At 34.7% G+C, this 27,538-nt stretch overlaps 3 protein-coding genes across 7 annotated transcripts in view; 2 read left to right on the forward strand and 1 right to left on the reverse strand.

Moving 5' to 3' along the window:
• Positions 1-790, reverse strand: part of LOC106055683 (uncharacterized) — a 20,152-nt gene extending 19,362 nt beyond the window's left edge. The window contains exon 1 of the mRNA XM_056012190.1: positions 623-790. Within this exon, the coding sequence (XP_055868165.1) occupies positions 623-625 (3 nt within the window). The 5' untranslated portion in view covers positions 626-790. The remainder of the gene's footprint in view (positions 1-622) is intronic.
• The window catches only part of LOC106055684 (uncharacterized), a 19,625-nt gene extending 192 nt beyond the window's left edge, over positions 1-19,433 (forward strand). Inside the window, exons 1-4 of one of the 3 annotated variants that reach the window (XM_013212068.2) lie at positions 10,175-10,314; positions 14,572-14,859; positions 15,522-15,723; positions 16,676-19,433. In XM_013212068.2, coding sequence (XP_013067522.2) covers positions 14,611-14,859; positions 15,522-15,723; positions 16,676-17,265 — 1,041 coding nt within the window. In that variant the 5' untranslated portion in view covers positions 10,175-10,314; positions 14,572-14,610 and the 3' untranslated portion in view covers positions 17,266-19,433. Of the gene's footprint in view, positions 1-10,174; positions 10,326-14,571; positions 14,860-15,521; positions 15,724-16,675 lie in introns of those variants that run through there. The other 2 variants (XM_013212069.2, XM_013212070.2) reach the window with 2 other exon arrangements.
• A 7,499-nt stretch (positions 19,434-26,932) lies between these two features.
• The window catches only part of LOC106055682 (mediator of RNA polymerase II transcription subunit 12-like protein), a 39,484-nt gene continuing 38,878 nt past the window's right edge, over positions 26,933-27,538 (forward strand). For 2 of the 3 annotated variants that reach the window (XM_056011958.1, XM_056011959.1), the window contains exon 1: positions 26,952-27,059. In XM_056011958.1, coding sequence (XP_055867933.1) covers positions 26,964-27,059 — 96 coding nt within the window. In that variant the 5' untranslated portion in view covers positions 26,952-26,963. Of the gene's footprint in view, positions 27,060-27,538 lie in introns of all 3 variants that reach the window. The other variant, XM_056011957.1, reaches the window with a different exon arrangement.

Here is a 27,538-nt window from a genome sequence, read left to right on the forward strand (position 1 = left end):
ACCAAATGAAAAAAATGCTCTATTTTAATCTTAAAATAAGCTTTGTGAATAAAAAATAGAACATGGTTTTTAATTAAAGAAGAAATGTTTGGATGTAAATCTATTCTATTCATAAAATACGCAAATATTATTTAATATATCATAGGATCAATTGTAATTTTAATTATATATATATTTTTAAGATAAAAATAAGATAAGATTTATATATATATATATGTATTATTTATAGATCTATATATTATATAGTTCTAATTAAAATAGCAATAGCTAGCAGGCTGTACAATAACCATAAATGTAATTTTTTTATGCCAAAATTTCCATATGCATGATATATGGTAAAACAAACATATATATAGGCCTATCTATTATGATTTATATCTATTATACTTTCATATAAATCTAGATATTTTGCACTAGATCTAGATTTATTTCATTCGAATTTGAGTCATGACTGACATTATGAATGATCGTGACACAGGAATGATTAGACAATGCACAACGTTCAAATCTCTCCATAGAATGTGATGCGTACCATTGTGTACTTAACATTGTAACGTTATAAACGACATAAAAGTTAACAGATGCTAGACCTAAAAGATAATTTAATTTAATTACAACTTACCATCGTGTTATCAGCCTACACTCAATTTAACAAGCATACCACGATTGTGAAAAGGCTATATATGAATAACAATAAACAGCCTCCCCGAGCAGGGGAGTACGTATAAAGGAGGGGGGGGGGGATTCAATCATCATGCTTTCCCAATGCGACAGTGAGTAGGCGTGACACTATTGTCGCTATTGTTGACAATCATTTGTAACGGAAATGAACTTAGCACGTCTAACATTGATATTGATAACAATTGCGTCGGCTAGAGCTAGAACTAAGAATAGAGCCGTCGTTATTAGACTCGACTATATAAGTATGTTAGATCTATTTTTTTTATTTACGTTGGCATAGGTCAAGATCTATAGAATCATGAAAATATAGGGCCTACATGAATATAATATAAATAGATCTATATTAGCAAGACCGAGATCTAGTCTATATTTTTTATTTTGTGTAGGCTAGAATATGGCCTATAGATCATCTCTAGAGATTTAATTTTTAAAACCTTTTGCTGTCAACATCATCATAATATTGTGTGGGGTTTAATAGGCCTATATATAGCCCAAAACAAAATGAAACATTTAACACACACACACAAATGGTTTATTTTATTTATGGAATGTCCAACAAAAAAGGTAACAACAAAAAATATAGGCTTAATGTGCGTGTCTATATCAGGGGTGTAGCTAAGGATTGGGGGGCCCTAGGGGATTGGCCTCTTTGGGGGCTCCTTGCATTTTGACATTCGACATATGACATGAGATAATGTACGCAAAAAATATATAAGCCCAAAATCAAATTGATTCAGCATATCAGTATACTTAACAAAAAATAATCATTAAGACTTTTTTAATGAATAATACCGTTGTTTATTAGCTAAATAATGCACATAGTGATAAATCTCAATTCATATCGCTTCATGTCGTGCATTCTGTGCAGCAAAGACATCTATAACATCGATACAATTTCTAGTATTTGTGACTTCACTAACATTAAAGCCATGATAAGCCTTTTTGTGTCATCGTGCTCCTGAGATGGTTTTTAATGAACTTGAGCTTTGAGAATGATCTATCACATGACGTAATGGAAGTGGCCTGAGTTAGCGGTATTCGGATGAGGTTGCAAGGTTTGAGCGCACGTAATTACCATATGAAACCTGTTTCCGCAATATGTCTATTGGTGATTGTATTACTGGTTTGTTGATGAAAAGTGCTCGTGCATCAATGACATCATTGAACAAACGATTTGCCATTTATTTCATCATACAAACAGGAAAAAGTAACACAGTTTGTCATAAGCGTGTGTTAAGACCTCTGCGCGGTGTTGATTCTTGACAATCTGTCTAGTGTAGATCTGACTGTAGGTAACGCTGAACTCAACACTTCAGTAACACCGGCGAAAGGCCGAAACAATCAAATAGGTAGTCGACGCTGATATGTTGTTCTAACAATATGTTTAATACTCGAAAGGGAATCGTCCGATGTCAATAATGTCGTACTCAAGTCTACTACTTTACAATAAGCGTCCTCCTTCTAGCGTCGTTTAGAGCGTTCTTCTTTTTTAAAGATCTGTCACGTCACTTGTCGGTAATTAAAACTTTACCCTATTCCCGAAACAAATACCTAATTCCTAACTACTTCCTAATCATGTCATAACAACTCCTCCCCCTCCCGCTAAAAAAAATTGCCTGTCAATTTTTTAAATCTACTGTCTTAGTCTTACAATGTGCAAGGGCCAAAATGTAGGGAAACATAAAAGACAACACAACTTGAGTCTTGATTGCGATTTCAACTTCTCTTTCTGTGTCCACAATCAAGTTCCTCTGAACACCTATTTCCCTCAAGTGTCACTAACTGATACTGTCCAATGTGATGTGCCATAGGTGACCGCAGACATAGTTCGTTTGCGCTGACACTATAGGTGTGTCTATCTACAGAGGGCTTCTATCCTTCTGAACGTTGATGCCAGTGAGCTCCGAGTCAGGGGTCGCCACGTTGTTAAGACCTCTGCGCGGTGTTGATTCTTGACAATCTGTCTAGTGTAGATCAGACTGTAGGTAACGCTGAACTCAACACTTCAGTAACACCGGCGAAAGGCCGAAACAATCAAATAGGTAGTCGACGCTGATATGTTGTTCTAACAATATGTTTAATACTCGAAAGGGAATCGTCCGATGTCAATAATGTCGTACTCAAGTCTACTACTTTACAATAAGCGTCCTCCTAGCGTCGTTTAGAGCGTTCTTCTTTTTTAAAGATCTGTCATGTCACTTGTCGCTAATTAAAACTTTACCCTATTCCCGAAACAAATACCTAATTCCTAACTACTTCCTAATCATGTCATAACACGTGTCATCATCCAACAGGTGTCTTGGTTCAAGAAGAAACCCAAAGGTATCCATTTTCTTTCCAGCCTTTATAATCTGCCCTTCATCTCCATATGAAATCTGTCGCAACACGTTTGAATTGCATTTCTATTGACAGTCCTACATTAGAACTCAACTTCCCATCAAGTCTTTTCTTTCTTCTGGTTGTTTTGATTACAGGGAATCCATAATATCACTACCTTCTTTTGCTTTTTCGATGGATTGGGTTTTTGTCAGTTTCTCATCCTTTTGCAGAAAGCATGAAAGGGTACTAATTTCTTCAGCAGCTTCCAGTATGTGCAGTCCAGACTTTTGTAGTTTCTTCTGAACTATATTAACTGGGCGCAGGAGCTTTGACCAGAATTCCAGATAGGCAAAAAATTCTTAATTTTCCACTGCATGAAGAAGATTCTGTGCTATGATATTACGTCATTGTTGGTTGTTTATATTTTGTGCGAAAGCAAAAGGATTCAAAGCATACAAAAGTGGGAAAGATTCATATCTCGCAATGCTCGAGTATTGATATACTCCGATAAGCGGACTGCCGTATTCACCATCACAACTGCTGATGAGTAGAAGACTCAGGGAATCATTCCTACTGATCCCAAACTATTGAAACCATCGATAGCTGAAAATGCAGAGACATTACTCAACGAACAACAGATGAAAAGCAAAGTGAAATACGATGCAAAAGCAAGACTACCTAAAGATTATTCTGTCGGTGAGTTCGTCTAGGACAAACATGGCAGAAAGCAGTTGTCATAAAAAATAACATTAATCACCCAGATCTTACATCATAAAGACAAACGATGCAAAAACATACAGAAGAAATCAACGCTTTTTGAACAAGAGTTTCGATGACGACATCTCTGGGTACAATGATACCGATAAAGACAATGAACAGCAAACTATTGGAACAAACGAAACAGACAATAATAGACCAACGTCTAGAGAACTTGTTGTGCCAGTCAAGACAACCAGAAGTGGTCGAATTGTTAAAGTTCCAATTAGATATCAGTCTTAAAAACTTTAAAAGGAAGGATGTGCTAATATTATAAGATATTACGTCATTGTTTGTTGTTAATGTTTTGTGCGAAAGCAAAAGGATTGGACGGAAATAAAAAGAGTCTACTTTGTTAATCACAGTCTCCGTTATTATTATCATTATTATTAATTAATGTCTACAGTATGTTAATGTTAATATCTATCTGTGACAACAGATTCTGTGCACTGCTTCTAGTGTCCATTCTTTCAGTTGTTGATTCAAAAAGGTTCTCCAACAGTATGATGATTTTGTCGAGATGCAAGGAAACTGCCGACGTAGCTTCTTCTCTTGTATTACTTTTTTTTTTTAATCCCTGCTTCATCTTCTTTCAGTTTGGCCCATCTATGGGGTTAATTTGGAAAAAAAGTTGAACAATTCATGTACAGTTCCAAAAAAGGTGACAAAATTGTTGGATCTATCTCAGCAGAATGAAAAGCTGCCAGGTTGAGAGAGTGATTATCATCACAGTTCAGAAATGTTGCTTTTAGATTTATGCTTAACAGACGTATCCGCAGGCCAGACAGACGGCCACTTATTGTGGCTGCGTTATCATAGGTTTAACCTTTGCGTCACACTGTTTTGTAGCCCCACTCTGATCAACTCGGCATGGGGGAAGTTCCCATAGAAAGAATAACATTTTTTTTAAATTTCACAAATAAAAAATATGCCATGATTGTAAAATTTCCTCTGACGAAAAGACATACATTTAGGTTTTTTGATTCATTTTCACACCTTTGCAATTCAGTCTTTTATCACTCTATAAGAACGTTGTTTTTTTTTTATTTAGAAAAGCATATTTCCATTGGATTGAGGAAAGATGAATAAAGGGGTAATAACTCGAGTGTGAAGTTTACTTCTGAAATTATAGATGCCAAACCCGAATAATGGACAATTCTAGCATTATTAAGAATAACTTTTGGATGTTATACCTGATTCTGTAAATTTTGCTTCAAGGTTAATTAGCGTAGCCTTAAAATACGCGCCATTTAAATCTATTATTAGTAAAGGTGACACGATATATATCATACAGCTAAGGCTGCAAGCACATGTTTGATCTCTTTTAGAAGGAAAATAAATCGGCAACAAATCTATTAAAGATTTGCATTTTAAAATGTAAAACTAACTTTAAAAAAACAACTTTGATCTTGGTTGGAAAAAATATTTTTAAAATGTCAACAAAGTCAACGTACTGTTAGACCTAGATCTAGGTTTAGTCTTTGTTATAAATTTAATCCATAAATGTTGAAAAAAAGACACCCTTTCACACTATTTGTCAATGAAATATATTAATTTATGTATTTACAAACAAATTTCGGTCACCCCTTTGGGGGCCCCCCTCAAGTGGAGGCCCGGGGGGGGGGGGATCTTCAAATTCTCTCCCCCCCCCCAATCCCACCCTTAGCTACGCCACTGGTCTATATCATACAGAGGTATGAATCCAATTACCCATCATAGCTCGCAATATGTATTATATTCCTCAAATAGTCCAAAAATTATAAAGTTTTTTTTAAGGTGTGGAAGATGATATAGCCTACCATATAATAATTCTCTTCATGGCTCAACAGTTTGGACACCAAGAAGTAAAGAAAAGATCACTCTTTTATTTCTACAAGTCGGACTAGTCGAGTTACCCCAAGTAACTTTAGAGGCGAAAAAAAAAAAAAGAAAGAGGGGGGAGAACAAGTAGTATTCACCCGTCACTAAATAGCAGAGGCCGGACTTAACCATTGTGACCAAGAAGTCATGGAAAGATCACACTTTTATTTCTGCAAGTCGGACTAGGGTTACCCCACGTAGCTTTAGCGGCGAAAAAAAGAGGGGGTGGGGGAGAACAGGTAATCTACTCTGTATTCACCCGTCACTAAATAGCAGGGCCGGACTTAATCATTGTGGGGCCCTATGCGAAACGGATTTCTATATATTTCAGGAGATTTGTATGAGTTTTCAAAAGATTTTAATAATTTCGGAGATTTCCAGGACTTTTTCGTATATTTTGCAATTTCAGGAGATTTCCATGAGCTCCTGGTAAATCGGGAAATCTGTTATAAGTTATAAAATGATTTAATTTAATAATTTAGGCCTACACCTAGAATTAGCGCGGGGCCTATCGCATTGGTTCCAGTGGCCCTACAAAGTAGCGGCATATGCTACGCCGTGGGTCGACTAGTACCATATTTTTTTTAAGTAAAAAAAAACTCACTTTTTTTTTTCGTCAGAACTTTCAGCGTCTATAGACGGCTGCGATAATGATAAAGCTGACATAATTATGTTAACCAATAATATCACCAAAAAAACTACAGTTCTTATACATAATTCGCAGGCCTACCATCGCGTCCCCACAATCACTGATATAGAAAAAAAATAGAAAAAAAAACCAGAACGCCATTTAGCCTCACGACTCGCGACTCACAGTTTGAGAAATGCAGGCCCAACAATTACATTGAAAGAAAGGCAGTGAGAAGAATCAGAGTAATTAAGAGAATTGACTAAGAGCTTGTGTGTGGTGCGTGCTCCAATGACCCCCCCCCCCAAAAAAAAAGCACTGAGCTAGACTGCTAGACGATTAATTTATTTTCAAAATTGAATATGTAGCTGTTTTCTTCTTCAAAGGAAAATATATTAAAATCAGTTGTAAACATATTTCACCTTAATTCTGAACCCCTTTTCCATCTTAATATTAGCGCAATCCTTAAATTTATTCTAGAGATGCCTTGGTAAATTTATCTCCATCAGTTTTAATATCAAAGTGTATATTATTATACACAGATACGGTACAGCGTAACATTCACTGGTGTAATTTTAATCAAAGGGAAGCAACTTTTAAAAAGGATACCTCCAGGAGTTTTATTTTTTTACAACTCAGAAAAAGGAGAGAAGATAGTTCTTCTTTTCTGGTCAAACTAATAATATATATACATGTGAGTGCACCTTCAGTTATAATAAAAAGTGGTTATAAATAGTCAAATATATATAAACATTACATGGGCAAATAATGATTTGGTTGATAATTGTTTCAAACGTTTATAATGAACTAGTATAGTATTCACTTTCATTTCTTGATCAACTGTGAAATATTTAAACTATTTCTTATTCTGCATATATAAGAAACAAATTCATAAAGTTTTTACAAAGTTTTTATTAACTCACTCTAGCTGTCTGGTACATAATTTCGTGCACATCTTTTCTCCCACCCCCTAGTCGAATTAATTTCAAACTTTACACAATTATTTGTTGTTCCTAACTAAACACGAATCAAACAAGAAAATAATTAACAAGTTAATTATTTATTGATAATTAATATTTTTGTTTTGTATTAAAAAAGGGAAAAAATGCTACTTGTTGAAAGATGTGGCTAATTATATGGAATTATTTCCCTTATTACATTATGTGCACGTTTCTTCTCTCACTTCCCAGTCGTGGAGAAAGTTGAAATTTCGGATAATTATTCATAATTAAGCGACGATAATACATCAATCAATAGAAAAAAACAATTAGTTAATCAATTAGTGCTAATTTAGTAATTTGTTTTATATAAAAGGGAGAAATATCACTGAAGTGATGAGATATATGGCAGTAATTCTGTGGCTCTTAATTTCCCCTTATATAAGCTTTGCTTTTTTAATGTATTTTTTAACCTTTTTATGTCAGTTTCACCAATTAGCCTACGTCTTCACGTTCTAGCCCAGACTTTCGCTGTTTAGCTGATATTTTAATATCATAGAAAATGTTATTGTCAACTTCTAGATTTAGGCTGTTAGTTAATTTCAAGGTTTATTTGCAGTGGCGTCACTATGGTCGGTGTCACTCGGTGCGGTAAGCTTGGGGTGTCCCCCCCCCCCCAGGAAAAAAAAACTCCCCCTTTATGAAGAAAATATTAGTTTATTTATTTATTTTTGTTGAACATTAAAACTAAGGTAATCAACTGATGGTTACACGCGATAATGGTTTTCGATTTTATTCTAAATGTCGTTGCTTTGACGTTATTTGACGTTTAAGTTTGAAGTTGTTAAATAGATTAGAAATGTACAATTATTGAATTGAGAAACATCGAAATGAACATATTTATACTAGAGATTCTTTAAAAGCTCCTTATGGAAAAGGGTTTTAATTATACTAGTGTTTCTCAGTTGCTTTCGATAAGGCAAATCAAGCACTGAACAGATTTTCCTCCAACGAAACATCGTCTTATAAAGCCTGGAATACCAAGAAATAATGTTGATCAGTTTTGTAGATTTAAAAAAAAAAGTTTGATAGCGTCCATCGGAATCACTCTGGAAAATAGCAAATAATAAAGCATTTGTCAACAATTTTTCCTGATTCGGCGACAAAACAAATCAAGCTGTTGTGTCACGAGAGACAGTGGAATTCTTCAACATCGAGACGGATATGAGATTAGGGTGTATTTTATTCCCGTTTCTCTTTCTAGTAGCCATCGACGATGTCATAGAAATACATTAAACAGACTGCACTCGGGTTCCCATGGCCTGAACCAAACCGAGTTGGATTGTGCAGACGACATAGCATTACTTTGAAATACAATTAAATGTATACACAAGATGACGGATAAAGATGCCCCAAAATTATGCATATTGGGTACAGGCTACACCAGTAACATTGGTCCTACAGATCTTGAACAAATAGAAATAGAAAAGTTAACCCATTTAGACAATGTTATCTCAAGCGATGAAGTTGCATATCACGGTGCTGCATATCGGATTGGAGAGCAGGAGCCGTCTTTCAAAAAGTACGACTTATCTGAACAAACAAATCAATTAGCCTGGAGATTAAAATCTACCTACTCAATACAATCATTGTCCTAACGGCCACCTACGCTTCGAGACGTGGAAGGTTTTAAAGAAGATGTGATAGCTGAGAAGGATCCAACGAATTTATTATTATTACCGAGATAATGTTACCAATAAAGAAATCTTTTTTTCCGCACCATCATTCACCGTCTGAGCGAAGTGGCGACTGAACGTCGATTGACATTTGTGAGACATATCATTAGACAAGACGAAACACGTTTACCAAAGTCAGACACATAAAAGCCGAAAAGAGGAACACAAAAGCATGGCTGTCCACGTCAACCATGGCTTCACACCTTTTTAGAAGTCCTGAATTTCGTGGGTACCAGCTTGGAAGTGGCTATCACCTTAGACTGATTTCTTTGGAGAGAGCGTGCAGCCCTATACGTCGAATGGCGCGCGATGGCCTTAAGTCTTTGTGTTTCTCAACATTTTACAGTAAAAAAAAAAATTACGTTCGCCACTCAAATGCTCAGAAGTCTGGGGAGCGCCTTAAGCTCAATCAGAGTTGTCAGGGGCGTTTTTACATTATCAAAGCTTCAGAAACTCTTTCTCCTGGCATGTACAACGCATTATTTTTTCTTATAATAGGAAGAATTAGATCGAATAGAATTAAATTAAGAAAGTTCTGGACATGTTGATACTAAACTGTGAGAGACATTCACGATAGTAATTTTATTCCAAAGTTGCATTTTGGAAAAGTGCATTTTTCTGACTTGAGTGTCACCCCCTTGTGTGTGTCACCCGGTGCGGTCCACTCCCCCCGCACCCCTCCCCCCAGTACGCCACTGCTGATTAGGCATTTGCACCCCCTTTAACAACTTCGGACCTGGAGCACGCTGTAGTCTGGAGGGCGCCGCTATTTTAGCTTTCCCTGTGTTCTGAGCTTCAGAAATTCTTTTTCCTGGCGATTACATCGCCTTTTTATCGTAGTAAGAAAAAGAATGTTTAAAGAAGGACAATATTGAAGTGTTTTGTTTAAGACATTGCCATTATTTTATTATGTTATGTTATTTGTTTTCCTGGCTGATTCAGGCAACCTGTTCCGAGCACTAATGGCTGTATGGAAGAAGGAATTTTAAAAAAATCTTTGTGTCTTTCCGAATATATTATGTTGTGCTTTTGTATCTATAAATTATAGTGAGATTAAATAGTGATTTTGTAAAAATCTGATTCTATTATTTCTGTGAAGACTCTAGATTCTAGTCTAGATTTTTAAACAAAATCAACGCAGATACCTAGAACGATTATGGTCTTGTCTGGATAATTGCAATGGATACATTGCTATCTGCGCGGCATTTTTTTTTCTTTGTCAAACATAAAGTTGGCAATACGCACTGACCTGCGAACAAGGCAGATAAATAATTAAATGTTTCTTCCTTGTTTACATTTAGACATTTAGATTAGATCAAGATCTATTGATCTATCATATTTAATGCTGCTTGATGATTGTTTTCGATGTTTGGAATCTATATATAATAGACTCTAGGTCTATATCTAGTAATATATATAATAAGATAACAATTAATATAAATAATAATAGATCTATTCTAGACTATGAGTATAAATAGTATAAAGTATTAGAGTATAAGTATAGGAGGATAGGCTACTATTATTACTATCTATAGATCTAGACTAATAGTAATAGAGTATAGTATAGAGTCTAGTAGTCTATACTGTACTTACTTAATACTTAAGTCTTAACTGTACTACAATTATACTTATAGTATGTCTATTTATTGACTATTACTAGATCTAGTTCATCTAGTATTACTCTATTATCTATACAAAGTTATGAAGTAACAAATCATAAAGACTAATTATTTTAGTATAATTTCACTAAACTTGACTAAACGTCTAAACTTACTAAACTAAGTCTAAGAGGAATATGATTATGATATAATCATATATTAATCAATTTCAAAGTATCACTAACTTAACTTTACTAACTAATGATCTAATCTAAGTCACTTATAATTATTTCAATAAAATAAGTCTAAGTAAGATTTAAGTTAAAGATTAAAGTCATTAAAGATGACTTAGTTACTTTAGTACTTTAGTAACTTTAAAGTTAGTTAGGTTGTTAGATCTAGATTCTAGATATCATTATATATATATATATATTTATATATATATATATATATATTTATATATATATATATATATATTTATATATATATTTATATATATATATATATATATATATATATATATATATATATATATATATATATAAAATTATATAGATCTACTATATATCTAAATAATATAAAATATAATTATTATTATAATCTGATATCTAGTCTACTCTTACTCTTAGTCAATGAGTTAGTATTTATTATAAGTTTAGTCAGTTTAGACTTAGTATAGACATGAACTAGTCCTGATTATGATTTAATAAAAGATTTATATATAATTTTAATATTGCTAGACATTCTAGATATAATATAATATTGTCATAGGCATAGTATTCTAAAAATTCTAAGTATAGTGACTTAATAGTGACTAGTGTGATTAGTCTTATTATTATTATAGTATAGTAAATTATAGTATATTATAGTAATCCCTTAATGTGGTAGACCACTTTACATATATATCTGGGTTGTATAGTATCAAATGATGCCTCTTTTTTAAGAGAAGTTGATAACTGTCTATACGGATCTGAGACATGGGTACTACACAGAAAGCAACTAAGACTACTTGAGCGCTTTCACCAAAGATGCTTGTGCTCCATCATGGACATACAGTGGCAAGACCGCACTACAAACAGCGATGTCCTTGCGAAGCCTGGTATGGACAGTATAGAGGAACTTCTTATGGTCTGACAGTTACGCTGGGCAGGGTACTTATCCCGTTTGGGAGACAATCGTATGCCACAGGCAGTCTTTTTTTGGTGAGCTAAAAGGTGGTCGACATAATAGAGGCGCCCCACTGAAACGCTTCAAAGACCAGCTTAGGCGCCAACTTACCTTAGCTGACATAGAAGAGGGCTAATGGTTGCATGCGGCCCCAGAACGAGACAGCTGGAGGTCACTCACAAAGGCTGCAGGATACACTTTTGAGACCAAACGAAAATCCGCTGCTGAGGACAGACGCAAACGGCGAAAAGAAAATCTAAATCGACCACCTGCGGACAACGGTTATGCTTGCCCTGGGTGTGGCAAAATATGTAGGTCACAGCTGGGGCTGCGCAGCCACGGAAAATACTGCATTCCTTACTAATCTTCAGACTCGAAGACAAGCCTTATTATAGCCGTATTATCTATACTTTTACTCATAGTGACAGTCTAATATAGTGTCACAGTCTAGTAGTACACCCAGGCTAGATAGTGTTATAAATTTTAGATTTAGAATAATTTAGTCTCATCTATTATGACTGCTATCACTAAATTGACTAAACAAATTTTTTTAAAGTCTTAAGACTTAGAACTAGATCTAGATCTAGAAGATTGTTAAGAGTCCAATAAATAAATTTTAAAGTAAACTGAACTCTTAAATAAAAATACTGAAAGTTACAAGTCAGAATAGCTCAGTACTTCTGAATGATCAAATTGGAGAAAGTTTTAGGACATCCATAAGAGTGCAGCAAGGATGCAGTTTCTCTCCAGCTCTTTTTAACTTATTTCTGGAGCATATTATGGTTTAAACTCTAGAAGGATTTACTCCTAGCTTGACCTTAAATGGATGGCCTATTTCCAATCACAGGTTTCCAGATGATATAGACCTATTGGAGAAAATGCTGACTAGTCACAAGATCTTACTTCAAAACTGGATGCTACAGCTAGAGCATAGAAATCAGTGCTGAAAAGAGCAAAATACTAGTTTGTGGTGGAGATAGTACTAGTTGTTGCATAGAGTTGAATGGCCAAACATTAGAAGTTGACTCATTTAAATACTTGGGTCAAATATAACAAGAGACGGAGATCAATACAAGAGATAAAAGCCAGTTTAAGCTTGGCATCAATTGCAATGACCATACTATGGAAAATCTGGAAGAGTAACATCAGCTTTCCAGTCAAATTAAAATTGTAGTCTTTCTATTCCTATATGGTTGTGAAAGTTGGACACTGAATGCTGAGGCTGAAAGAATAAATCCAAGCTTTTGAAAGTAAATTCTACAGAAAAATGCTGGGTATCAGATACCAGGAAATCAAGACAAATGAGTTTGTAGTTTACAAGTCAACACTTCAAGGCAAAAAGGAAGATATGAAAACTGAGCTGGTTTGGTCATATTGTAAGAAATAACTCATTATCAAAAGTCATTCTTCAAGGTACAGTGGACGGAGAATAAAGAAAGGGTCTTCAGAAGAAAAGCTGGCTAGATAAAAGAATGAACTGGCCTCTCTCTTGATATCCTGCTAAGAATAGATGCTGACTGGAAAAAGTGGAGGGATTTGTTTATGTGAACTGTCACAACACCCCTACAACAAAAGTCAAGAGAGAGATATTTAGAATCTATATCTAGTTATTTATAACGTCTAAATATATATACATACATTTTGAATGAAGTTACCAAACAAGTACATAAAAAAGCCCAGTAGCGAAAATTCTGTTAATGTTTCATTGATATGGAAGTGAGCCTTATAGGTACTTAGCGATTGTTATGATTTATCTCAGTTAATTCTTGAACCGAAATCATTTTGTTAGGAAGCAGTTTCAAATTAGCATGCAGAATTCTCCTCAAAATCCTGCTTGATATTCCTAATGCTAGTGCTTTGCCATGCTTAAGAACATAATGCTTTACTGAATGGGTGCTCTTTGTTGAGCACAAAGCATCTACAGAACATTTGATGGGTTACTATTACAGATCAGTAGTTTTTGTAACACGCTTGAACAACAAAGCTACAGTGTTTACCAGTCCAAATCCTGATGGAAAATGAAGAAATTAAAAATGATAACGTCTACCCTACCCAAATAAACCTGTCATGCCTCTCTACTACCATTCCAGATATGTATATATATATATGCATTTCTCTTAATTTTAAAACTAAGATAGTCTAAAATCAATATAATTCGATCAGAAAAGGTCAAGTAAGAATACAGCTACTAAACCAGACATCTGGGAAAAGGAGGACAGTCCATCTATCTAGCAGACATTGACCTAAAATGTGAAAACATTTGGTTGTTACTATGCTGTTTACCATGATGGTATATTATCCAACAAGCAAATCAATCCTTTAGATCTTTTCTTCTGGCTTAATTGAGTTTCTGTCAAGTATTTTTGGGCTCGTTTATGAGATATTGATGTAAGCGATGTTCATTTTTTTACCAGTACTGCAACTTGAGATCACTTTTTTTTTTGACAACTTCCTTCCTTGCTGTTCCTAGTAGATCTATATAATGGTATTATAAGTTGTCGTTTTTTTTTTTTTTTTAAGTTTTCAACCTTTCTGACCTTCTTTTGACATGCACTGGTCTGGTAACCCTAATTATGAATAATTTTTATTTGAATGGAAAATTGGGGATGTTTCCTATATCAAATACTAACTGCTCTGTCAAAGTAATTATTTAAACAACCTATAAACATAACAATCAAACAACACTACAATATACTATTTGTTTTACAATATTACATAGAAAGAGGGAGAAAGAGAGAGAGAGAGAGAGAATTTGTTAGGAGGAGGAAAAGGTACAAAGGATAGAAAGTGTAGAGATAAGAAGAGTGAAAAACATTCAAGTGATAAGAATTTTAGTATAAAATTCTATGTAATTTTTGAAAGTATATATTTTTTTTTCTCCTTGATAGTTAAAACCAACTGAAGTTTCACATTTCTAAGAAAGCGCCATGGCCAAAGGATTTCGACCAAATTTGGTTCCACCATCCCACAGAAAAGTGGAAACTGAAGGAAGAAGACCTTGTCTCTGCCTTGGCTTGTCATTGGCTGTGACCATTTTAGTCTTTGTGATTTTTGGTGTGTCTGGATGGAACCTTTTCAAACATCGCTTCAGCAAAAACACGTTGGATGATGTCCAAGAAGCAGCACTGAATGACATCACAGATGACTTCTCTGCCACTTTTTGTAACAGCTACAAGGTTCGTCTCCTAGTAATAACAACTGAAGCTCATTGGCTTGATAAAAGTTTAGATTTGGATGATTTATGTTTAAAACTATTACTAGCCCTTTTTAAGTCCTGTATTTCTGAATAGTTTAAAATTCTAAATTGTCCCCATTCCAATAAAATATTAATAAAGTTTGGTCTTCCAACACTTATGTTCATATTTTCACTTACTTAATTTGTTAAGGATTTATGTAAAAACTTTGTGAGAATATTTAGCATCCTACTTTTTTTTTCTCAACTATCAAGTAATAATTTGTCACTGTTTTTAAGAAAATTGTAGCCTAACATCATTTAGGGTTGAAGCGCTGTGGCTGAGCAGTAAAGCCCTTGGCTTCTGAACTGGGGGTCCCAGGATCTAATTCTGGTGAAGACAGGGATGTTTAATTTTGGGATCTTTGGGCACCTCTAGAGTGCAGCCAGCTCTAATGGGTACCTGACATTAGTCGGGGAAAAGTAAAGGCAGTTGGTCGTTGTGCTAGCCACATGACACCTTCATTAACCGTGGGCTACAGAAAAGGATGAATTTTACACTTTACCACTTAGTCAATCATGGTGTGGCAAAGCATTTTCGTGTTTGAGTGAAGAAAATCAAAAGTATGTTTTGCCATCCTTTTATCGGAGTGTATTTATTTTCAGGTGTCCTCCAGTCGTCCAGGCATGATGTATGTGTTACCTGAGCATGCTCGGGTGAACACATCCTACAAGGACACGCATAACTTCACTGATCCAGATGTTTTTAAAAAGCTGTTTCTGCTAAAAGGAACTGAGCTGTATATTTCCACTTGCAGAAAGTTTAGTAGGAGTTACCATGATTCCCATTTGATGATCCTTGTAAAAGGTACGGTGTACTTAATCCTAAACTTTTATATTCAATATTATTACATTGTTTTAAGGACCCATTGGCCAAATTGACTGCTAATATGAAGGTCCCAATGTTGAAACACCATGTAGTTCTGAGATTTTAGGTCCTAACTAGCATGTCTTATGCAATAATTAAAGGAAAGTTTTATTGGCTTGACATCTTCAAACACATTCTTAGCCTCTAGCAAAAGAACTGTACATTAAAAGCTCCAGCTAACTCTTGAAAATTATACATCATTTCAGTTTCTTAAAAAAGGGCCTTATTTGTAAATGCTTATTATTTTGATTTTTCTCTAATGAGATATTTAACATGATGGCATTACCAAATTAAATTGATGAATGCACTCTTTTTGTCATTCTCCATAAAACAGAGTATTTTTCTTTTCATTGCTAATTTTGTTGTTGATGTCTAATTGGTCAAGTTTTTAGTCTCAATTTCCTAGTTATGCTTTGCTTCTGCTCAGTTATTAACAATCTGAAAATGGTGTTAGGCTTAAACCTAAGCTGTAACTCAAGGACTTTAACTATAACTATCTCCTGGGGAGAATTATTTAGGTTTCTTAACTTTGAAGGTGAAATATTACCTTAAAACTGAATTCCTTACCAAACTTGATTGCTTAACAATAATGTGTTGCATATACCTAACATTTTCCAAACTTAAATGAAACTAAGCTTGGCACATATAATGAAACTAAGCTTGCCACAGATGTCATTTGTAAAAATCTTGTTTAAAGTGATTAGAGATATTATAAAATAAGATATGTTTAGTGGATTGCCTGTTAGACCTTGAGGATTATTGCTATTGCCATTTCCCATCATTCTCTTTTCTTTTCATCTTTCAGTAAAGTTTTGTTTTTTTCTTAGTGCTGTTCCTTGTTGGAAGATTAATGAAAACTAGTATCTAAAGATATGCTTTTTTTATTTTTCAGGGTCTGACAACTATAAAGCAAAGTTTCATCACTCATGCCACTCATGCACTATATGGAATGTCTCACTTTGTGAAAATCATGAGCATAAATCTAAGCCATTTAATTTCACTGTAAATTACACTGTAACTTCTAATGATTTTTACTATTTGCTTTTTAATTTTCAAACCACTAGTGCAAACTTAGATTTCAATGCCAGTCTAGAGCTAACTCACTTTGATACCCGCAATGCATACAAAAAGTGTAATGTTAGTCTCAACACCCCATGTCAGTTTGATCTAAACTGGCAGTCAGATGACGATGTTGTCATCAAGTTTCCAACACTCAAGGACAAGTCAAGCATCTACACGGAGTGCCAAATACGTCTTGCCTTTTGGATATGTTTGTTTGTAGCGTTGCCTGTTGTTACAGTTCTGCCAATTGCAATGCTCCTGGCTTGTTTTTTGTGCAGGGTCCGAAAACGAACATTCAGCGCTGTCAAAGAGCAGGCCAGAGTGAAAAGAAGGAAAGCACAAGATAAACGGACTCTGGTTCACAGTGAAGTTATCCCTGATCACACTGATGGAACTACAATTCAGACAGATGATCCATAAATCAATTTCTTTTTATTACTTGTTATTTTCCACTCTTTAAAAACATTGACATAGAGATGAAAGATTATGAAATCATTCAAATTGGAAATGTGTTGAGGGGAATTTTAAAAATCATTATAGAATATTCTAATATAAAATCAAATATTTTGGGGTATTTTGAAAGAATTTTTTTATTTTCATTTGTTCATAAAAAAATGTTTATTGTTCTTTATCTTTCTGTAAAGTATATGCTATATAATTTCCATTTTGTTGTTTTTCTATAAATCTGTGATATATGGGCACTAAACGAAGAGATGAAACTGTATATAACATTTACTTTAATACAATGGCTTAAAATTTTTTTTACATATTTTGTAAATTTTATTTTGGCGTTTGTCTATTGAAAAAAAAAACAACCAAGTTAAATATTTGATGTAAGAACATTTTGGCTCTGTCAGTTATACAAAGCTCAATTTATCCCTGATTAACAGTTGTTGTGTTGTTGTTTTTTGTTGTTTATTTTGATATTTTCAAATTTAGTATTGCATTTGTTTCTTTCTGTAAATTATACACATTGCATCAAATCAACAATCTGTAACAAAGGAACAACTCTTCAAACCAAATTTATTAATACCGTGTAAACCCATTATCAATGTAAATTTTAAATAGTGTATACTAGTCTATTCTGCTTTGCTATTGGTGTAGGTAGTGAAGGCTGATATGTTTCTGCCAACAATAACAGAAATAGCTATACTACATTTTCATACTTTGATGGCTCTACTACTTCAGCAGTCCCTCTTTCTTGACCAAATAAGGTGTGTTGAAAAGACACATGTGCCATTCATCCTTGTCTTACACCAGTAACACTGCTACAAGCACATCAATAACATATTTTGGTTTAGATAGTTCAAATGATGGTGAGCTATAAATGCACAGCATTGGCAGTTAAGTAATGTTAGAAGGTTGCATTAACTAGGAATGTAATAATTCTGTTGTGTTCAATTGTAATGTAGCCAGTGGTTTAAGTTTTAATTTTGTTTAATGAAAACAAAAAAGCCAATTTTAGGACAATATTTCCTATTTTTCTTGCATAATCATTTATAGCCTAGATATATATATATATATAACACAAGTACTGGTACTGAAATGCTTTTTTTTATCACTACTACAATTAGTATTAATACTGACACAAAACTTGAGAATCCATTTCAGTGTACACTTTTTATTGTTTCCATCAGTGAATGTAAACAATAAAGATATTGGGAACTCCATTACTATCTAATATCTGTTAGTGCTATAAACTGTTCTATTCTATTGATATATTATGACCTATTTGTATTTACCTAGGGATTTTATCTTTAGTTGGACTTGATCAACTTGAAGTGATAACATTGATAATATTTGTGTGTGTGTGTGCATTGCACAATGATTACAATCTATCAGTCATGTATATATAATTAACAGTATTCACTATAGAGAAGATTGCATTTACCTACAGTTTTTAAAGTTGATTTAAGATTTTTTCAATCCCTACAGTTCTATGATATTGATATATGTGCTTATTTCTACTTGGTTTAAAAACAACAGTATCAATGACCAATATATGTAAGGCAGATGCTTGGGCTTTAAGCTTGTGTTTCCAAAGTTGTAGTTTGGCTACATGCTTTATGGCAGTTTTACTACCCTGTTGAGCATTGTAGCTTGGGGATGTGCTATGCACGTAATAAAATTGACTAAATGCAATTTTGTTAAATACATTGAATATGTATGCAATAATACACTTATATATGGCCATTGCACTTAATACAATTTTTGTGCCGTTTTCTTGTTTTCTCTATGAGAACATATTTTTCACAATTTGTTTGTTGTTTTTTTTTTACTAAAATAAAATATTGCCTTTTGCATTTGTTTACATTCTTTCAGATTAAATCATAATATTTTCCCCTATTATAACATTGAAATTTCCCCAGTCTGGCACGTTAATCAATTAGTTTTAATTATGGAGCTGATTAGTATCTGACAGTTAAATTGTTCTAGAGATATAAATGTAAAGGATCATTTTAAAATTATTGCTTTATACTTTTAAAAAAAAATTATTATTGTTTGTGTGAATGACCAGTGCCTCAATATCTTGTTCCAACCCTGTTTTGTACTATGATTTATTTTGAATAAATTTACGGTCATCTTTATTTAATTGTTTGCTTTAAGCATATTTTTTTTTTCAATCTTAAACGTCAATAGTAAGTTCAAGTAACAAACTCAATATAATAAACTTTTTAAACTGAAGAATGGCAACAAAAAGGATTGGAGGTATCTTCTAGTCTACATTTCTTCCTCATCTAGCCAGCTTTTTTTTAGCGGCCCCCGAAAAGGAAATAGACGCTATTAGTTTTGTGTGGTGTCTGTTGAGATCTCGTAAACTAGAAAAGGTATTGGAAATCCGACATCATGATATTTTAGACCATTCAAAGTTCTGATGCAACGGCTATTTTTTCTTCTCTGAAAAACGAAAATTTAAAAAATCAACTATGCAAGCATTTTTTTTCATAAACATACACTATTTTTTACAACTATTCACTATTAATAGTAACAAACACGGGAGGCTATTTAGTAAGGGAGATGACCATTTACCATATAGTAACATTTATTTAAATGGTTTTAGATTTTTTACAATTGTATTGCTAAGTTATGTAAGTCCTGTCATACTAATTACTACATTGGCAAAAAAATATTTACTTTTATATTTAAGAAGAAAATCTATTTAGAAAGCATACAAATGGAACGTAATTATTAAGTAGATTTTAATATTATCGCGTGAACTGCACTACGGTCATATTGCAACGGTAGACGGAAGTAAAGGAAGGGGATAATTTTTTTTTACGGAAATGTTTTTTTTTTTTTTTCTTGAGGCTTTGAATAAGAGATTGACCCTTTACAATTAGATTAATCATTCTATTACATTAGTTAGGCCAGGTTCACATCGAACTTCTCCTTCACTTTCACCTTTCTCTTGGTCTGCTGGACCATTGGGGCACCACACAGGATCAGTCAACCTTCTTTCCAGGGGCGTAGCTAGGAATTTTCCATCGTTTGGGGGCCCAGGGGGGGGGTGGCTTGACATCTTTGGGGCCCCCTGCATTTTGTGTACTATTTCATTTTTAATGTAAAAAACAGTCGTTAAGGGGCCCTTCTCAAGTGGGGGCCTGAGGGATTTTCAAATTCTCCCCCCACCCTAGCTACGCTGCTTCTTTCTCCATTCTTCTCTGCCATTTGCCTTTAATAGAATTTCATTCTGATATTCTTTCTGAAAATATTGAAACCTGCCTGGGTGGACCACTTCGGAGGCCGATTTTGAGTTTGTGTTTTCACACAAACTGTCTTTGTAACATTGTTTAATACAGAGCTTTTTTTTTTTTTTTTTTTGCATTCTGCCATGGAAAAGTAGAACTCTTCTCAGCTGTTCCCCACTGCCATACAGAGTGGTGATTTACGGTGGTTTGTCGCGCTTAATAGGAAAAGAGACTCTGCCTGATGGGAATGACTTTGGGGCATTTCAATTGCCAATTTCTTAAGTACACAGTGTCTACTTGAAGTGGGTGTGAGGGTAGTTATACTTATTAAGTAAAAGTTTACAGATGTGTGACATTTCTGAGTTGTAGCTTGCTCTTTGCGGAGAAAATTGATGTTGTCCACTAGGCAGGCGCCTATATAGGGCCTCTGATTGGTGAGGTCTCGCACAGGACTGAGAATAATTTTTCTAGAGAAGAAATGGTGAAATTTGTCCTCGAAGTTATTGTTGGAGTACACTATGTTTTTGATAAATTAATTACGTAATTGTGTGTGTGTGTTTATTTTTCTCTTTCATTTGGGGCCACTCTGCTAATTCACTTTGCCTATAATAGGGCATCCAATTATCTATTATAAGGCCTGCCCTGTCGGCGTGATCTTTTCAATTCCAGGTTTAAATTTTCAAATTGCTTGCATAAATTGCATCCACTACCAAGTCTTGTGGAAGTATCTGACTGGCTGAGTGATTTCATAAAGAACTGGTCATAATGCTGATGTCATAATCCATTGCTTCAGAATCTTGTAAGCCTTTACGTTATATATATCTTACTTGACCTACGGAATCATTAGATCTGAAAATTAATTAAGCCTTGCAACAGTAGTTGATAAAGCCTCGCCTTCAAGAATAGGCCTACAATAGCGTTTCTACATTTTCATATAGGCTTAGATCTCAATAGACTTTAGAGAAATTTTCGTTTAAAAAAATCTATGAAAATCTGCGCTATTGTTTCAAGCTATCCCGACAATATCAACATCTAATCTTTCGCCTCAGAACCGGACACAACAGAATGAGACATGTCCTTCAAAATTGCATTCTTTACCAAGAGGCCCGAACAAGATATAGGCCTATTGTAGAATATTTGTATTACACAAATAACAAACTAGTGTTTAAGAGGGAAGACATATTAGGAACTCCGTTTATTACGTAAACACAAGCGGTGTTGCACTGACGCGCTAGTGTGCAAATGTACATATAATACTATTATGTTACATCTCTCTTCTTTAATTTAGAAAATCTATTTATCAGAATAACTAACAAACTAAACTAAACAACTAAAAAGTCTAATCAGTTCATCACAAATCAAGTCTCTTGGGTTTGTTAACTATTCTGCCTGAGCGTGTTACATAAGGTTCATTTGGTCTAAAGGTGTTAGAAGAAGCAGTGTGTAGTGGCGGCTCAAAATCTAGTGTAGTTTGTAATCTTGGACTCTCTAGATCTAGTGGTTCTGGTTGTTCTGAGATGTCATCTGGAAAGTCATAATTGTTGTCAAATCTGTTTGCTTTCTCAGAAGACTTTCTGATGTGTTTTCTGTTTCTTCTGTAGACCTTATTTCCACTTTTGACATTATATGATCTAGGCTTAGAATGCTTCGAAACTACTGTTCCTGGTTTCCACTTAGAATTAAGTTGCATTCTGACTGCCGTTCCGTCTTGTAGTGGATTATGACTCTTAACTCCTTTCCTCTTATCATAATAATGTTTCTGAGACTGTTTCTCGGAGTCAAAGTGTTTCTTCACCACCTTGAGATCTGGTGTCTTAGGTGTGAGTATTTCCTCGCTAGAAGGTAACAAATTTCTGGGTCCGCGTCCCATGAGTAATTGTGCTGGCGACAAATTAATATTACTCAGTGGAGTAGTTCTGTAGTCTAATAGCGACAGAAATTTGTCTTCGCTTTTCTTCCAAAGTTTCTTCACTGTTTGAATAGCTCTTTCAGCCTCACCATTAGAACTCTGAAAATGAGGACTCGACATTTCATGTACTATTCCGTATGATTTACAGAAGTTCAGGAATTCCCTTGAAGCCAACTGTGGCCCGCTATCTGACCTTAACCTTCTAGGTATTCCATGGCATGCGAATATACTCTTTATTGCTTCGATGATATCTGATGTGGTTTCCTGTGACAGTTCTTTGACATCAATAAACTTTGAGAAGTAGTCAACTAGAAGAACATAATTTTTACCCTCAAAGTTAAACAGATCACACCCAACCATGCTGTATGGAAGGTCTGGTGTCTTGGTAGGCATTAGCAGCTCTGACACATTTTGATTCTGATGTTCAGCACACCTGCTACAATCCCTAACTGTCACTTCAATGTCTGCATTCATGCCTGGCCAATACATGACTTCTCTGGCTCTCTGCTTACACTTGACTATTCCTAAGTGAGACTTGTGAATCAGATTTAGCATGTATTTACGTAAGCTTGGTGGCATGACTATTCTCAGACCTTTGTATATAATACCATCCGAAGTTGATAACTGGTCTCTTGAATCCCAATATGGCCTGACTTCAATTGGAGTCTCGCTTCTTGTGTCTGGCCAACCAGTCATAATTACTTCCAGAAGCATTGAAAGTTCCTTGCTTGTACAGTCTTTAATTTCACTGTATTTCGAATCACTTACAGAGATCATATGCACTGAATCATCTGTAAATTCACATGTCTGTGTATCAGTATTTGGTAGATGTGCACGAGAAAGTGTATCGGAGATAAACATTTCCTTGCCTTTTCTATAACAGACTTTCAGATCATACCACTGCAGTCTTATTAGCATCTTCTGTATTCTCATTGGTGCTGACAATAGAGGTTTCTTGAAGATTTGCTCCAGAGGTTTGTGATCATTATAAACTGTTACTTCCTTATCAAATATGTAGCAGTGAAATTTGCTTGTACTATACACAATTGAGAGCATTTCCTTCTCAATCTGAGCATATCTTGTTTCTGTATCTGTGAGAGCTCTTGATGCGTATGCAATTATACGGCCTTCCTGGAGTAATACTGCTCCTAGTCCATCTTTACTTGCATCACATTCTATCTCTACTTTCTTGTTGACATCATAATATGCTAAAACTGGAGGGTTTGTACAAAGATGTTTCAATTCTTTGAAACTCTTGTTTTTTTCATGATTCCATTGAAATTCTAAATCATCTTTTAAAAGCTTTCGTATTGGAGCATCTGCTTGACTTAGATTTTGAATAAATTTTGCTAGGTACTGAATTACACCTAGAAATCTTCTGATTCCATCTTTGTCTTGAGGAGCTGGCATGTCAATAATTGCCTTTATCTTTGCTGGATCTGGTTCTAAACCTTTCTCTGACAAGATATGGCCCATATAAGGTACTCTGTTTTGCCTTATCTTGCACTTGTCATAGTTCAGCTTTAGATTGTACTTTGCTCTTTGCATGACTTGTTTCAAAATGTGATCATGATGCTCAACATCTCTACCAGCTACTAGAATGTCGTCTATGATGACATATGCTCCTTCAATTCCTTGAAGCATTTCATCCATAATTCTTTGGTAAATTTCTGGCGCTGATTTAATACCAAAAGGTAATCGTAACCATCTATATCTTCCCAGAGGTGTGTTGAAAGTTGTGAGAAATGAAGATTCTCTTTCAAGCTTTATTTGCATAAACCCTGACTTGGCATCGAGAACTGAGAATATCTTCGAATCTGGAATGTTAGTGATCACATCTTCAATAGTTTTCATCGGGTGATGTTCCCTTCTGATTGCTTTATTGAGATCTTTTGGATCAATACATATTCTAACTTTGTCATTCCTGAACGAAACAACCATGGAGCTAACCCATTCAGTAGGTTCATGTACGGCAGTAATAAATCCATCAGCTTGCATTTCTTTAAGTTTTTCTTCAACTTTATTGCGTAGAGATGCTGCTAAGCGACGTGGTGGATGAATAACTCCTTTAGCATTTTCCTGTAACTGAATCTTGTATTCTCCTGGCAGTGTTCCAGTTGTTTTAAGCATTTCATGAAACTCTCTTTGTAACTCGTCTTCTGCCTTGGATTCTATGCTGTCAATCCGTTGTAGTAGTCCCAAACATTCTGCTGTGTCACCACTCAAAATGTTCTCTCGACTAATGTCTACTACCTCAAACCTTGCTTTCACCTCTTGGATATTATTTTTCAAAGGTAGCACTACTGCTCCTAAAGTCTTAATAACATGATTAGAGTAAGACTTGAGCGACTTTGCTGAATAAGCAAGTTTTACTTTGTCTTTGAGCTTTTCAAACTCTGACTTGACAAGAATGTTACATCTTGCACCAGTGTCGATACGAAAAATTAATGTCTTGCCATGCACGACTAGTTTTACAGTCCACTTGTCTTCAACGACATTGATATTCTCAATATTACCCTTTTTATACTGGCTACTTGCAGTGCTAACAGGTATAATATTTTCATCACTGTGACTGTCATCTTCTACTAGATTGACGTTGCGTCTTTTTCTGCACATTTGAAACCAGTGGTTTTTCTTTTTGCAGAAATTGCATGTGGTTCCTATTGCTGGACATTTTCCCTTTTCATGGTTCTTGCCGCATTTACTACATAATTTATCTGAGTTGTCTTTAGACTTCTGCTTGAGTACATTGTGCGACTGCCTCTTGATTGCTAGAACTTCTTGGCCCCTAAACATTTTCACTTGGCATTGCGACATCTCGTATTGTTGTCCAATTTCAATAGCCTTGCTAAGGGTCAACTTCTGTCCCTGATCAAAGTAGGACGTCTTAATTGTACCTTTTCGTGTACGACTCCACTAATAATCAAATCAATAAGCATATCGTCTGGGTTGTCATACTCACAGTCCATAATGAGAAGCTTTAGGTCTTTAACAAAGTTATCAAAACTTTCTCCTTCTACCTGCTTTCTCTGATGTGCTCTAAATCTAGACACTCTTTTATTTTGTCTTGGCCTTATGTAGTCTTCTATTTTCTTTAATAGCAATTGCGGATCTCCCTCTTCACTATCATTAATATTTAGAGTTTTGTAAACTTCACGGCCTTGTTGACCTATCCACATTCCCAGCCATCCGGCTTTTTGTTTACTATCGGCACCAGCTAACGGTCCTTTGAAACAAAAGCTCACCTGCTGTTGAAATCTTATAAACTCTTGATACAGATCTTTAGCATTCCAATTCAAGATTGGTTGCTCAAAATAAAAAGAAGCCATTATAAGATTAATAAAAACCTTTGTCTGGACAGCTTTAACAAGTTTTATTCTGACACCATGTAGAATATTTGTATTACACAAATAACAAACTAGTGTTTAAGAGGGAAGACATATTAGGAACTCCGTAATTATTACGTAAACACAATTAGCGGTGTTGCACTGACGCGCTAGTGTGCAAATGTACATATAATACTATTATGTTACACATATACTGGCCCGGAAACACCATTGCAAGTATGCGCTTCGTCAGGGGCACTAAATATTCTGTTCTTCTTGACTCTTTGGCAGGGACTTTAAATTCATATTCTTCTGGGCTGTCTTATTATGTAACATATAGCCTACTTAGTGAAGATTTGGTAGGCTATATCATAACACAGATACCAAAATGTATCCTACACCGGCCTACTCGTGTTTGTGCGAATGATCATCACCTATTGGTACTGTGAAAAGTTGCTTCGTCTGATTCGAGAATAAATATTTTAATAGGAAGTTTACGTAGATCCATTTATTTATTGGCATGTTTCATCAAATAATTTGAAATTTAACCTGGTCTACCTTGGCGTGTGATATGCACTATGGAATCTCGTTTTGATTGTTCTGGGTTCGAACGCTACTGCATGCAGCTTTTTCCAGGCGTCTATTGCGAGAGATAAAATTTGGACTAGCTTAGGGTACGTAATCATCTTCAAGCTGCCCAAGGATAACCACCTCCTGATTTTTCCCGAAACCTTTCCCGTGTTAAATTGGGGCTTTTATAGCCGCAATAGGCAGCGGAGGTTTTGATTTCAGTTTACCTTCTCCTAGTCGGGTATAGCCTGTGAGAATTTCAAAGTTCAAAACTTAGGTGAAAGCCTTACAAATTTGTAGGCCCATATACTAGATCTATAGCTCTGATAACATTTTACTTGACCATTCAACTGATATGTAAAAGAAAAAAAAAATGTATATATTTATATGTAACTGTTGGTTGATAGTCAATGCCAATAAACTCCATAAACAATTTGAAAATTAAACTTTAATAGATCATCATTAGTTATTGTTTTTATCTAAGGAAATATATTTCTATTGTCTTTTTGTTTTTTATTAACCAAGATAATTAATTAAAAAAATCTATTTGATAAAAGTCCGAAATTATAATTAGGGCTCTATATTTTACTTATATTGACAACCCAATTTGCAGATTGACTAAAAATGGCGACTGCCTTTCCAAGTCAAGAACACACTCCAATAAAGAAACCTCGGTTGGGTCCACCTGATGTATATCCACAAGATCCCAAACAGAAAGAGGTTTGTTTCCTTAGTTAGCATTTAAATATCTTTTCTCTTCTCAATTTTGTTACATTCTTTAAGCCTGCTGAGCTTGAGTGAGTCTTGACAACATCAACAAATATTCATTGAAATAAATAATAATGATTTTAATAAATTTTATAATGATAATTTATCTACTAAACTAGACAACTAGTCTAGATCTAGACTCTTCTTCTAGTCACTCTAGATCTAATGAATATTGATGAACAAGTCTAGATTATATAAAGAACATTAGAAAGAATCATCAGTCACATTCAGTCAATCACTTCAACTTCAATCAGTCAAGTGTCATCACTTTCTTAGTTTCTAAGACTAATCTAGATCTACTAGAAGAGACTCTATTATTTTGTAGTATCAATATCATCTGCTACATTCAATTGAGACAATAGGAACGGTCCAATTTATATCGCTCCCACTCCTCACACCTAATTTTAACCATTTTATCACCACTTTTCTCC

The sequence above is a fragment of the Biomphalaria glabrata genome, chromosome 15 (assembly GCF_947242115.1).
Source record: "Biomphalaria glabrata chromosome 15, xgBioGlab47.1, whole genome shotgun sequence".
NCBI lineage: Eukaryota > Metazoa > Mollusca > Gastropoda > Planorbidae > Biomphalaria > Biomphalaria glabrata.